The sequence below is a fragment of the Vulpes vulpes genome, chromosome 6 (assembly GCF_048418805.1).
Source record: "Vulpes vulpes isolate BD-2025 chromosome 6, VulVul3, whole genome shotgun sequence".
Lineage (NCBI taxonomy): Eukaryota > Metazoa > Chordata > Mammalia > Carnivora > Canidae > Vulpes > Vulpes vulpes.
This window is the reverse complement of record NC_132785.1, coordinates 71,056,294-71,070,763: the sequence shown is the minus strand read 5'-3', so window position 1 is coordinate 71,070,763 and position 14,470 is coordinate 71,056,294. Positions and strand designations below refer to the sequence as shown.

The 14,470-nt window shown below is 39.4% G+C and overlaps 1 protein-coding gene across 4 annotated transcripts in view; it reads right to left on the bottom strand.

Annotated features, from left to right (window-relative positions):
• G2E3 (G2/M-phase specific E3 ubiquitin protein ligase) overlaps positions 1-10,560 on the bottom strand; it is a 56,553-nt gene extending 45,993 nt beyond the window's left edge. Inside the window, exon 1 of one of the 4 annotated variants that reach the window (XM_026007652.2) lies at positions 9,877-10,560. Coding sequence is in view for 1 of the 4 variants with exons in the window: in XM_072761308.1 (XP_072617409.1) it covers positions 9,877-9,964 (88 nt within the window). In the remaining 3 variants the exon portion in view is untranslated. Of the gene's footprint in view, positions 1-9,241; positions 9,533-9,876 lie in introns of those variants that run through there. The other 3 variants (XM_072761308.1, XM_072761306.1, XM_072761307.1) reach the window with 3 other exon arrangements.
• Positions 10,561-14,470: the final 3,910 nt, after the last annotated feature.

The window sequence follows — 14,470 nt, the reverse complement described above, 5'->3', positions numbered from 1 at the left end:
GCTAAAAAAAGTCCTACTTTTATAGCCAAAAACCGTAACTCAATTGCCTATCAACAGACAATGGATAAAATAAATTGTGATATATTCACATAATGGAATACATTTATTAAAACTAAACTGTACCCATAAATGGGTGAATTTTGTTCTATACAACTCTACCACTAGAAAGATACATAAAGTTAATACTTTCATTAAAAATAGGTATTTGTTTAAATTAAAAAGAAAAGAATTGCTTAAAAAAGCATGTAAGAAGCTTATTAAGTCCCCACTCCATCGTAATAATACAGGTTGAAAAGACTGAAAAATCAACCTTTTTTGGATCAGTAGGAGGGAGGGACACCAGACAAACCACTGCCCCCAAAAATGGAGAGATAAGTGAGCACAGAAGTCACAGCTTACTTCAGCAGAGACTTAATCAGCTGGAACCACTGCTGGATCCAGTGCTGGAATAGGAAAACCTGAACTGTAATTGACTAACGGCTAGAGGCTCAGTGTGAACAATTTTGAGAGTTAAAAACTTCAGGGGGACTTTCTACCATATTGTTGAGATTTATCATCAGGAACTTGACCAGGATCTTGACTAGAGGATCCCACAGTAAACATCAGAGAAAAATCTTGTCATTCTGGCAGGAAGAGGGGAGAAAGGTACCATTTTGAAACATGTCAAAACACTCTGTTCGTAATAATAAGGCCTGCCCAAAAAATAATAAGGCCACTAGTTAGCCAGAGCATCACCTGACCTGGAGTCAGGGAAATAACTGACTCCAAGGTACTCTAGCCATCCTATCCCCATGTAAGGGGGTATGCGAGGGAAGCTGAGAAATACTTGTAAGTTCACCAACCACAGACACAGCTCATGAAAAGGCTAAGATCTAATCACAGGACTGCTGAACTCTTCCCCTTCACCCTTCCACCACACCTTACCACCACATTACCAAAGGCCTTTTTACAACAATTTCTTTACCCAGTATGGCTGTCCAGAAAAAATTACAAATCGTTGTGGCAAAAGGCACAATTTGAAGACAGAGCAAGCATCCAAACCAGACATGGCAAGAATGTTGGAATTATCAGACTGGGAATTGCAAACAACTATGATTAATATGCTAAGGGTTCTAATAGATCAAGTACACAGTACAGGAACAGATGGCAATGTAAGAAGATGGAAATTCTAAGCAGGCATCAAGAGAAATGCTAGAGATCAAATACATTGTAACAGAAGTGAAGAATACCTTTGAGGAGATTCCAGGTAGACTGGACATGGCTGAGGAAAGAATCTCTGAGCTTGAAGACATCTCAACAGATACTTTGAAAAATGAACAAAGAGAATAAATAAATACTGAAAAGGAAAAAAAAAAAACCCAAACAGAACAAAATATTCAAGGACCTCAGGACAACTACAGAAGGTGTAACATAAACATTTTGGGAATACCAGAAGAAAGAAAAGAACAAAAGAAATTCTTGAAACAATTTAATGGCAGGTGCCTGGCTGGCTCAGATGGTAGAGCATGTGACTCTTGATCTTGAGGTCATGAATTCAAGCTCCATGCTGGGCATAAAGCTTACTTAATTAAAAAATAAAAGTTAGGGACACCTGGGTGGTTCAGCTGGTTAAGTGTCTGCCTTCAGCTCAGGTCATGATCCCAGGGTCCTGGGATTAAGCCCAGTATCAGGGTCCCTGCTGAGTGGGGAGCTCCCTGCTCATTACCTCTGTCACAATCTCTCTCTCTCTCTCAAATAAATAACTCATTAAAATTTTTTTTTACTTCCTTTCCAACTAGGGCCTGGCAGAATGGCTCCCGCAAAGAAGGGTGGCAAGAAGAAGAAGGGCCGTTCTGCCATCAACAAGGTAGTGACCAGAGAATACACCATCAACATTCACAAACGTATCCATGGAGTGGGTTTCAAGAAGCGTGGCCCTCGGGCACTCAAAGAGATCCGGAAATTTGCCATGAAGGAGATGGGAACTCCAGATGTGCGCATTGACACCAGGCTCAACAAAGCTGTCTAGGCCAAAGGAATAAGGAATGTTCCATACAGTATCCATGTGCGGTTGTCCAGAAAACGTAACGAAGATGAGATTCACCAAACAAGCTCTGCACGCTGGTTACCTACGTACCTGTCACCACTTTCAAAAATCTACAGACTGTTAATGTGGATCAGAACTAATCACTGATTGTCAAATAAAGGTATAAAACTGCAAAAAAAATTTTTTTAATTAAAAAAAAATTTAAAGACAATTTAGACAAATCACTGTCAAACTTCAAACCACAGATCCACCAAGTTCAGAGAACACCAAGCAGAATAAATGACAAAAAAAACTATACCTCAGCGTATCATTTTAAACTACAGAAAATCAAAGATAAGGAAAAAACTCTGAGGGGTACTTGGATGGCTCAGGGGTTGAGTGTCTGCCTGCCTTTGGCTCAGGTCATGGTCCTAGAGTCCTGGGATCAAGTCCCATATCAGGCTCCCAGTAGACAGACTGTTTCTCCCTTTGCCTGTCTCTGCCTCGCTCTTTGTGTCTCTCATGAATAAATGACATCTTAAAAAAAAAAAAAAACCTGAAAGAGGGAGGAAAAAACCTTACTTATAGAGGAACAAAGGAAGGAATTAAATGATATTTCCTCAGAAACCATGCAAGCAAGAAGAGTACACTGAAATACTTAAAATGTTGAGGGAAAAAAGTTCCAATCTAAAATTCTGTATCCTACAAAATTATCCTTCAAAAATGAAAAAGAAGGGGCATTTAGGTGTTCAATCTGTTAAGCATCTGACTCGATTTTAGTTCAGGTCACGATTTCAGGGTTGTGCATCAGGCTCTGTGAAGGCATGGAGCCTGGTTGGGATTCTCTCTCTCCCCCACTCCCTCTGCCTTCACCCCCACACACGCACACACTCTCTCTCTTAAAAAAAAAAAAAAGTGAAAAAGCAAAGATCTTCTCAAACACTGAATTTGTTGCCAGTAGACCTGTCTTCCAAGAAATGTTAAAAGAAGTTCTTGAAAGAGAAGATAATATTCAGCAATTCAGATCTACGTAAAGACTACTGAATGTGAATATAATTTAAAAACTTTTATTTTTCTTATTCTTAATTGATCTAACAAACAACAGTTGTTCAAAATAATAATAGCAACAACATACTCAATTACTATATTAGGTTGTAAATGCATATTGCAAAATCTAAGGTAACCACTAAAAAAAGTTAGGAAGGAAATATTGCTGATATGCTAAGAAAGGAAAAAAATAAAATCATGTAAAATGCTCCATTAAAACTATAAAAGGCAGGAAAATAGAGACAAAAAGAAACAAAAAACAAGGGTAACAAATAGAAACAGTAACAAATATGGCAGACATGAATCCAACTATATCAACAGTCATGCTGAATGTCAATGGTCTAAATGTACCAATTAAAAGACATATTTGGCAGAGTAGATTAAAAATAAGACCCAACTATATGTTTTCTACAAAAAAAAAAATCCACTTTAAATATAAGTTAAACATAAATGATGGAGAAAAATATAACATGCTACCACTAATCAGAAGAAAGCAGAAGTAGATATATTAATTTGAGACAGCAGACTTTAAAACAAGGAAATTATAAAGGATAAATAGGGCATTAAATAATGATAACAGAGTCAACTCTCCAAGAAGATTTAACAGTACTTATTATGTATATGCCTAACAACTAGGTGTAACTGTATTAAACTATGTGAAGCAAACTATGGGAGGCAAAAACTAATAGAACTGCAAAGATAGACAAGACTTTAACAACTATCAGAAATGGACAGACCTAGTAGGCAGAAAATTAGCAAGGAACTGAGTTGACAGCTGAACTCAACATCATCATCAAACTACTATATATAATGGACTACTTTATCCAATAACAACAGAATGCAGATTCTTCTCATGCTTACACAGAGCATTTGCCAGGACAGACCATATACTAGGCCATAAAACAGTCCTTAACAAATTTAAAATTGAAATCACACAATGTCTGCTCTCAGACCACAATGGAATTAAACTAGAAATCAATAAAAGAAAGATAGCTGGAAAATGTGAAAGATATGTGGAGACTTAACGCATTTTTAAGTAACACAAGAGTCAAAAGGAGAAATCTCAATAAAAAATAAAACATATTTTGAACTAAATAGGAAAACACAACTTATCAAAATTTGAGGGATGCTGTGAAAGGGCTTTAGAGGAAATTCAGATCATTGAATGCATATATTAGAAAGATCTAAAATCAGTCATCTAAGTTTCTAACATAGGAAACTATAAAAAGAGTAAATTAAATCCAAATTAAGTAAAAGAAAATAATAATTAGAGCAGAAATCAATGAAATTGAAAAATAAGAAATCAATAGTGAACAAAACCAAAGCTGGTTCTTTGGAAAGATCAATAAAGTCAATAAGACTCTAGCCAAGCTAAGAAAAAAAAAAAAATCAGAGAGTACACAAATTACTAATATCAGAAATTAAAGAATGGATACCATTACAGATTCTATGGACATTAAAAATATATTAAAGTAATACCATAAACTCTATACCCACAAATTTGGTAATCTAGATGAAATGGGCCAATTCCTTTAAAGGAATTTGCCAAAACTCACACAGGAAAAATGAACCCTCTGAATAGGTCTGTATCAGAGAAATTGAATCAATAATTAATAACTTTCCAAAACAGAAAGCACCAGGCCCAGATGGGTTCGCTGTTGAAAACTACCAAACATTTAAAAAATAAATTGTATCAATTCTCTACAACCTCTTTCAAGAGATTGAAGCAGAAGGATTATCTCCTAGCTTATTCTGTATTATTACCTCATGCCAACACCAAAGACATGGCAAAAGAACTTCAGACCAGTATCTCTCATAGATACAAAATTCCTCAATATTAGCAAATCAAATCTAACAACATATTAAAAAATTTATACACCGCAAACAAGTGGGATTTACCTAAGTTATGCAATCATGCTCCCTGGTATTTACCCAAAGGAGGTAAAAACTTATGTCCACATCAAAATGTTCACATTTACAGCATCTTTATGCACAATTGCCAAACCTCAGAAGCAACTAAGGTCCTTCAGTAGGTGAATGAATAAACTATGGATCATCCAAACTATGGATCATCTGATACAAAAGAAATGAACTATCAAGCTGTGTAAAGACATGGAGAACACTATGTGCATATTACAAAGTGAAAGAAATGGCTAGATACGTAGGATTTCAATTATATGGTATTCTGGAAAAGGTACAATTCTGAAGACCGTAAAAACCTCAGTGGTTGGGAAAGGTGGAGGAATGTAGAAGATCTTTAGAACAGTGAAAATAGGGGATCCCTGGGTGGCGCAGCGGTTTGGCGCCTGCCTTTGGCCCAGGGCGCGATCCTGGAGACCCGGGATCAAGTCCCAAGTCAGGCTCCCAGTGCATAGAGCCTGCTTCTTCTCCCTCTGCTTGTGTCTCTACCTCTCTCTCTCTCTCTCTCTGTGTGTGTGACTATCATAGATAATAAAAAAAGTAAAAAAAAAGAACAGTGAAAATACTCTATGATACCATAATGATGGACACCTGTCATCCATTTGTCTAAACCTAAACAATGTACAAAATCAAAGGTGAACTCTAACTTCAACTGTGAACTTTGCTTATAATGTGTCAATGTAGCTTCAACAGTTTCAACAAATGCATCACTCTAGTGGGGTATATAGGTAATAGGAGATGCTATGCATATGTGGAGGAAATCACTATTATTTTTCCTGCCAATTTTGCTGTGAACCTAAAATTGCTCTAAAAAAAATACAGTCTTAACAAAAAAACAAAAAGGGAAAGCAATAATGTTATAAGTTTTGCTGACTTTTATAACTAATCTCTGGAAAACAGGTTGCCCTCCCCCACTGTCATTGGCTCCGTATGCCACATTTTTTTTGTTTCTTCATGATTTCACTGTGATCTCAGGGATATAAAGACCTTTCTGGCTTAGCTCTAATAGTTTTTGGTATCCCAATTCCAAAATTCAAGAAGAAATAATGCGAATGGTCTAGATATTCAGCTCAGATTCAAATACCTGGTACTACTTTGGCTGGAGAAGGTGCTGGAATGGGAGGGAGCATATTAGGATCATAAGCTCCTTTTACCAAACCCAGCCCAATGGCATTTAAAATCATGCCTCTATTTTGGGGCAGCTTTTTAAGGAAAAGGTTATGGTCAAAAACATCAAGTAACAGCCATTCAGACTCAAAAGGAAAGGCAAATTTTGCTATTTTTTAACTCTCCAATATTTTCTTAATTTAGAATTGAATTAACATAGAAATGAATATTCTTATATGTACTTCCCTATTACAAAGTTAATTATCTAATTACACTAAACATATATTATTCTTATAATAAAAAAATTCCACAAGATAAAAAATTTTTTTAAGATTTTATTTATTTATTCTTGAGAGACACAGAGAGAGAGAGAAAAAGAGAGAGAGAGAGAGAGAGAGAGAGAGAGGCAGAGACACAGGCAGAGTGAGAAGCAGGCTCCATGCAGGGAGCCCCATGCAGGACAGATCCCAGGACCCCAGGATCACGCCCTGGGCCGAAGGCAGGCGCTAAACCACTGAGCTACCCAGGCGTCCCTGGAAGAAAATTAAGTGTAACAATTTTTTTTTTAAGTTACTATAACTTTAGGTGCCTAGTTTCCTCATCTTTATACAGGAGTAATAATAAAATGGTCCTAAGGATTAAGTGAAAAAATATGTATAAAGCATTTGGAGTTCTGTGAATGTTAGTAAATATTACTCAGAATTTTTTACCACTTGAAACATCTGAGCCTACAATTTCTATAAGTATTTTTCCGTATTTGTGAAATTTACAAACCATATGATATCACTAAAAGCTCTACTAAACTATCAGAATTACATTCTATCATTTCAGAAAAAAAGCAAAGTTAAAAAAAACTTCCTTTAACAAAACACAATGTGTTAAACTGCTAAAATAACAAGCATCATTGAACATATACAGTTTCAGAATACAACAACACGCGCTATTCTGTACCAAGAAATGCAGACATAAAGACAAAAAGGACAAGAGCTTTCAGTCTAGTGCTATGCTTACAATTAAATTGCACCAAGGAAGAACTCCACCTGGGGAAGTCTAGGAAAGTATTGGAAACCCACTGGGTAAAATCTTAAAGGGACATAAAATGTTGGTGGCTAAGTGTATATAAAAGTGAGAGAGAACAGATTTGGATAATGGTAGCAATATGGATAGAACATCACAGGTTGGAAAAGAGTGGAATATTATGAAGTTGATGCCTGCAAACAGAGGTTGGAACCAGATTGACAAGGGCTTTGTAAAAAAAAAAGAAAAAAGAAAAAAAGAAAGAAAAAAGAAAAGAAAAGAAAAGAAAAAAGTTGAGAAATCCGAATTATATTGGAGGAGCCATCAGAGATTTTTAAGAGGCAACATTTGAAAGGATAGACTGCAGAGAAAAGCAGGAAGTATTATTTAATATAATAATAATTTTAAAAGAGGCATAAACTTTCTAAACACATCTAGTTGCTGAACCTGGTTCAAACATTTTGGTAGTTGTGTGACAACCTTCTTGACCTCTGTTTTATCTATTTTATATTGCAGTGCTGTATGTGAAGATTGAGATAATGTATGTAATGTGGTTTGTACAATGCTTAATAACTCAATATAATTGGAGATATATGAATCATTTACTATGTGTCACACAGTATTCTAAGATTTTTACATGTGTGGCATCATTTGACTCGCACAATAATCCTACAAGGCAGGTATTGTTATCACTCCATTATACAGGTCAGGAATTTGAAACACAGGAAGGTAAAACAGCTTCCTTGGGTCATACAGCTACCAACTGGTGGAGATGGAATTCCAACTGAGGCAATCTGACTCCAGTTCCATGCCCTTAACAGTGTATCATTATGTCTCTATAGGAAAGATGGAGCCAGTGCTCTTAAAACTCTTGTCAAAGGGGATCCCTGGGTGGCGCAGTGGTTTGGCGCCTGCCTTTGGCCCCGGGCGCGATCCTGGAGACCCGGGATAGAATCCCATATCGGGCTCCCGGTGCATGGAGCCTGCTTCTCCCTCTGCCTGTGTCTCTGCCTCTCTCTCTCTCTGTCTGTGTGTGACTATCATAAATAAACAAATTAAAAAAAAAAAAAAAACTCTTGTCAAGGGGCGCCAATGTGGAGCACTTGGTTGAGCTGCCAACTCTTGGTCTCCGGTGGTGGTGATCTCCTGGGCAGGGAGATCCAGCCCCTCCACAGGCTCTGTATTGGGCATGAAGTCTGCTTGGGACTTTCTCTTTCTTTCAAATAAACAAATAAGGCTTTTAAAAAACAGAACCAAAACAAACAAACTCTTGTCAAATGTTCTAACCTTCCAATTAAGTTTACAGATTCCTCCTCCTGCAGACTTAAGGGGCCCAGAATCTATGTGATTTGAAGTGTAGGAATCAGCACTTAACAAACCCTTCGAGATAATGTATACACATTAAAATTTGAAATTTGCTAATGATTTACGTAGAGAGAGCAGGAATTCAATGAAGAAAGTCCAAGTAAGGGCAAGAAACAGATTAAAATGTAGAGACTATTTTTTTTTTAATTACTATTTGCTGGTAGTTTCCATAAAATGAGAACAGCTGTCTGCAATTCTTAGGAAAGTACAGCTAATGCTTTTGCTGCAATCTCACACAAATATTTAAATTTCAACAGTCAGAAATACTGAATATTTAAATCTATTTTTCCTGGCTAATAATGAAACAAAAGTTCACTAGCAGGGACGTGAGAGTAGGAGCAAGACAGTAAAGGAAGAAGGAACGCCTAGTTTTTAAAAGATATTTTGTGCAGTTTCCATGGTATGATGCCCCGGTGTTAAAATCTTAAAAGGAACATAAAGTATCAGTTCCTATAAAACAGCACAATATTAATCTGACAGTCTTCCATAAGGCAAAATAGAAAATCTCTATACATTTAAACTCATTTGTATTTTAGCTGTAGCGTACGCATTTAAGCTGTTCCAGAAGGCAGACTTTGCTCTGGGGTTAGGCAGACTTTGCTATGGGGTTAGACAATTTGATATTTGAGGCAGTTCATCACTAAAAATAAATTAAACCAACAACAACACAAAACCCGCCCGAATCCCGGAAGCATGGGTAGAGCGCTTCCACAAAGACTCCACGATGACCCGGCGGGCCAGCGAAAGGAGGAGGTGAAAAGGCAGACCCGTGCGACTCACCAAACCTTGCCCCTATTGTTAGGGATAACCAAGACCTCCGGGGAGGACCGCGGCTCCTACAGGAGTCCTGGATTTCCGCGGCACAAGAAAAAATCGTGAAAGAAAATCGTGAAAGAAAAATATCCGGGTTTTCAACACAAAGGATACTCAGATTTCAGTTTAAATCCCCGCCGGGCATTTCGAAGACTGTCACTTCCCTAAGAGGAACTCTGGAGCCACGAACCGCGCCGCCTCATTCTTAACCTGCCCCCAACCTTCCATCTTTAATAAAGGAAGGTTCTCTCACCTGCGGGAACGCTTTCGGAGTTGGACCTAAGTAGTCACAGCTTCAGCATTCCGAGTCGAATTGGCGGAAATACTAAGCCGACCCGAAAGGCGGATTCAACAAGTCTTAACCTCGGGGCCGGGGGCGCCGAGGAGCCCTCGGTGCTCCGAGCTGGCTGTGGGCGCCCGCCCGGGAGACGCCTCCAGCGCCCCGACTCCTCCACGCCCGCGAGCCCAGCTCCGCCACCCGACGTCCGCGAAGGCGCGGCGAGGCCTCCGCTACCCGCTCCCGCTCTCGAGCCCTGCCCCGTCCCACGTTCGCACTCTCTCCCTGGAAAACTCTAGTTTCTCCCCGTTCCTCATTCACTCACCCAGGAGCGCCGGGTGGAGGTTCCCGAAAGGCCGCGTCAGCTTGCCCTCCTTTCGCCGAGCCGCACAGCCGACGGCAAGCAGCCCCATGCAACGGCCCACAAGATTCAAATTCGTCCACTTCCGCCTGCAATCCGGAAGGTGCGCTAAGCTCCGCCCCCCCGGGTGGGAGCCGGCGGCGCGGCCGGCGCGGGACGCGGAGGGGGAGGGGCCCCGCGACCCCGCGACCCCGCGACCCCCGCGACCCCCGCTCTGCCCCCGGGGGGGGTGTCGCCTGTGCCGCGCCGCCTCCGCTGCAGCGTCCCTTGTCTGTGTGCTTCCTGGACAGGTCCCGGAGTCGGTGTTCCTGCCCGCTGACTGGAGAGGATCCTCCGGCTTCCGGAGCGGACTGAGGCGCGCCGGAGCGCTGCCTTCCTTCAGGGACCCCTGACGCTCTTACCCCCCGCGCCGCTCTCGCGGGACCCACGGCTGCGGCGGAGGAAGCAGCAAACTCTGCCCAAACCTTCTTTCCCTGGACCCTCCTCGGTTCCGGCGCAGTCGGGACGTCTAACCTCTGTCGCCCCCCCCCATCCCCCCACCCCCCGTTTGGGGGAGACAAAAAGCCAAGGGCGCCAATCCCACTGATTGGAACCACAAGTCGAAGATGCGGGGTGGTCGAACTGGTGCCTGGTCCCAGATAAAGTGCAGGAGGGCAGGCGCTGGAAGGCGACGAATCTTTGGCCCCCTCTGATAATAATCGAGACTGTTTTACGTGATTATTACGTAGTTGTCCTGGGAGATTCTGAGGACAACAGTGTCATTTTCCTTCCCAACGACCGCTTCCGAGGGGACACATCTGGGAGCTCTAAGAAAGGAAAGGAGGGGTTGGATGTGTTTTAGCACCTCCCCCCCCCCCCCCCCCAGGAAGCTAAACAACTCTTGATTTTGAGGTGGCTACCGGATCATCCTCGCATCTGATAGTATTGATTTAACTTAAAAACATCGTTTCAAACCAAGCCAGAACGCCTTCAGCCTCTGTCAAGACTGCGATTTGGAAGATTAGATTTCTATGAATTTATCGTACGGGTAATCCGGCAGAAGAGAGTGTAAAGCTATTAACGGGTGTACTCTTTGAACAATAGAAAATAGGAAATAACCTGTGTCTCTCGATAAGAAAATGATTAAATGCGTTATTATACTTTAGGATCTAATACACTGACATTGTACAGGCGCTAAAAATAATGAAGTATATCGGTAGGTACTCAAATGAAATAATGAAAAAAAAAAAATCCACTGCAGAAGGACTCTACATTGTATCCTTTTAAAGTATGTGTAGGGCAGCCCGGGTGGCTCAGCGGTTCAGCCTCGCCTTCAGCCCAGGGCGTGATCCTGGAGACCCGGGCTCCCTGCATGGAGCCTGCTTCTCCCTCTGCCTGTGTCTCTGCCACCCCCCCCACCCCCCCCCCCCGTGTATTCTCATGAATAAATAAAATCCTTAAAGAAAAAAAAAAAAAGTATGTGCATGGCATACAGAATTTCTAGATGGATAGTAAACTGTAAGAATTTATTTCTCTCGTAGATTGATGAATGGGGATGTGAAGAAGCTTTTTATTTTTTTTTTTGCCTTTTAACCAGCTGAATTTTTAAAATAATAACGTGTTTTACTCTTGCAATTGTGTTTTGTAAATGAAGGTTGTTAGAAATCGAATGCATTCTAGATACAGTATCGTTTAATAAATGTATAAAGGTGTAATGTTTGAATAGTCTGTGTCCATTCATTCACACATTCCTTCAACAATTATATGATAATGGTTTGATCACACATTTTGTCATTCATGATATGTTGCATTATTTAATGTCGCCACACTTCCAATGTGGCCCCATTAAATATATTGCTCCTTCGGGTTCTTTCAAGGCGGAAAGGATGTCATGTATTTTCCGGTGTCTCTCACAATTCTTGGCACCTTCGCACCATTAAATTTCATCCCTCACGTGAATGAAATTCTCAAGTTAATCAGCAAATGAAAGTTAAATACTCAAATTGCCCTTGAAAAGTCCCCAAGACAACTATAAAATATAATAAAAATATGATTTTTTATACAACTGTATAGGCATAAGTTTTGTTTTGTTCTAATGTTTTATTTAAATGTTTGTCCTCTAAGTTTTCCTTACTCAGTTCTTCTTTTTGGACTCTCAATAAAGTCTTCAATTTCTTCCACCAAGATATTGACAAAGTTGTCATCACCAGCAGCCCTGCCATCAGTCAGACCAATGATACTAATTTCTCATCCCCAGTAGAAGGTCCCTTAAAGTCACTGACATATTTTTTTCCCATAGGACTAGCCAGGCTTGATTGTATAAATTGTCTATGGCTAGTGTTTATTGAGTGGAATATCAGGTTATTTGCACTTTTTAAACTGTTACTCTTTGCTCCCCTCTCAAAGAGTGAATATAAATGAATTTGAATACAGTCAGTATTCAAGTAATGTTGTGGCATTTCATTAACAAATACCCACTGCAATAAATACCCACTGACTAAATCCAGGAACCTGAGTAACTGCAAACTTAACATTTTAAAGAAAATATTCCCTGCAAGATATATTTAAATCTAACAAATCTGGCCATCAAACCGGCATTCAGATAGCTAAAAAAGTTTTAAATTCAGTAAAATGCATTGATATGAGTATTCCACCTACTAAAAGCTGCAAAAACTGAAGAAACACACAAAAAAAGTCTTAGTTTCTGATAACCCCTCAGTAATCTGAACTAGCTGAGAACTGAATCCATAGGAAATTTTAGTCATAGCTAATATAACCTTCTCTTCCCTGCTTTCTTCCTTCTGTTCACTCCTCGTACTACAGAAACAAGACAAAAACACCTTCTGGGACCAATGGTCATCAGTTCACCCACAAGAGCCTATACAAAAGTGCCTTGGCAGAAGAGCTCCTAGAACTTACTTTGAAAGGTTCTTATCACAAGCAACATTACTGACAAGAACAATAAAATGCCTAGAAATAAATGTGTTTAAAGTATAGGATATGTAAAAAACATTGTCATTGGAAACAAGTGATTTTAATGTCTGCAAATGGAAGATAAATAAGAATGGTTTAGAATAAGATTAGCAGAGGCTGGGAGTAGGCAATGTGTCTTACTAGATAAAAGAACTTCACAAAAAGCTACTATGATCAAGGAGTAGTAATGAAAAAATTAGCATAAAAAAGATAAATACATAGAGAATCCAGAAAAATTCAATTGTACATAGAATATTAATATAAAGGTGGCATTTCAGTGTAGTGGGTAAGGAAAATTTTCATTCATATATTAGCAAGAAATGACAATAACTGGCTATCTGGAAGATAAAAAGTTAGGCCTCTACCTTGTACCACAGGTAAATTCTACAAGAATTATAGGTTGAAATATAAAAAAATATAACAAAAATGTATTGGGGGAAAAATTAGAAGAATAACTGTAACTGTAGGTTAAAGAGATTTTTTTTAAAAGAGATTTTATTTATTTATTCATGAAAGACACACACACACACACACAGAGGCAGAGACACAGGCAGAGGGAGAAGCAGGCTCCCGGCAGGGAGCCGGACTTGGGACTCCATCCCGGGTCTCCAGGATCACGCCCTGGACTGAAGGTGGCGCTAAACCATGGAGCCAGCGGGGCTGCCCTAAAGAGATTTCTTAAGGAAGGAAACTTAGAAGCCATAATATAAAAGATGAGTAAGCCATGCCAAAATATGCCACTTTGGCATAAAAATTATTTTGAGCTGAAGGCAACTGAGAAGCAGACACAGGAAGAACTGTCTACGTTCCGCCATCTAACAAAAGCAGGGCATAAATTTCCCTTTGTGAAGATGTTCCCCTCCTCTCTCCTACCAAAAGGAGAACATCCCTTAGCACTAGAGATGGAGATGACACTGATGAGTCTGCATAAAAAAGTCTTACTAAATAACTTTTATCTACCATTAGTTTCCCCCATATATTTACCTTCCCTCAATTCACCACTTCTAGAAGCCCACACCCTTCTTCTTTTGTCTAGTTATTTCACAACTTACCACCCTTCATTAAAATAGTATATAAGCTCTCAAGCCTAACCACTTATTTGAGTTTTACATTTTTCCCTGGACCACTGTGCGTGTAACATTAAAAAGAAAACTTTTATGCCTTTAGTCTGTCTGTGCCAGTTTAATTTGCAGGACTCCCAAGTTCTACCAAGAGGGCAGAGGAAAAATCCTCTCTCACAAATACAACACATGGCTATGTTAAACTTTAAAGTACTTAGTTGGCAGTTGGCAAGATTCACCATAAAACCTCAAAAGATAAATGAAAGAGTTGTGATAATATTTATGATACAGGGTTAACAACTCTAAACAATTTTTATAATTCAGTTATTTCAAAAAGTAATAAAAATGGTCAAAAGAAGTGACCAAGTAAAGAGAAAATGAGAAGGACAAAAAATAAAAATAAAAAAAAGACCTTCAACGTTACTACCACACAACCAAAAACTAATTTTCCTTCCTTTGATTGGAAAAAAATTTAAAAGTCATAACATCCAATAATGAGAGGGTGTGGTGGTAAAATGTACATTCCTGCCATCATTACTACAACT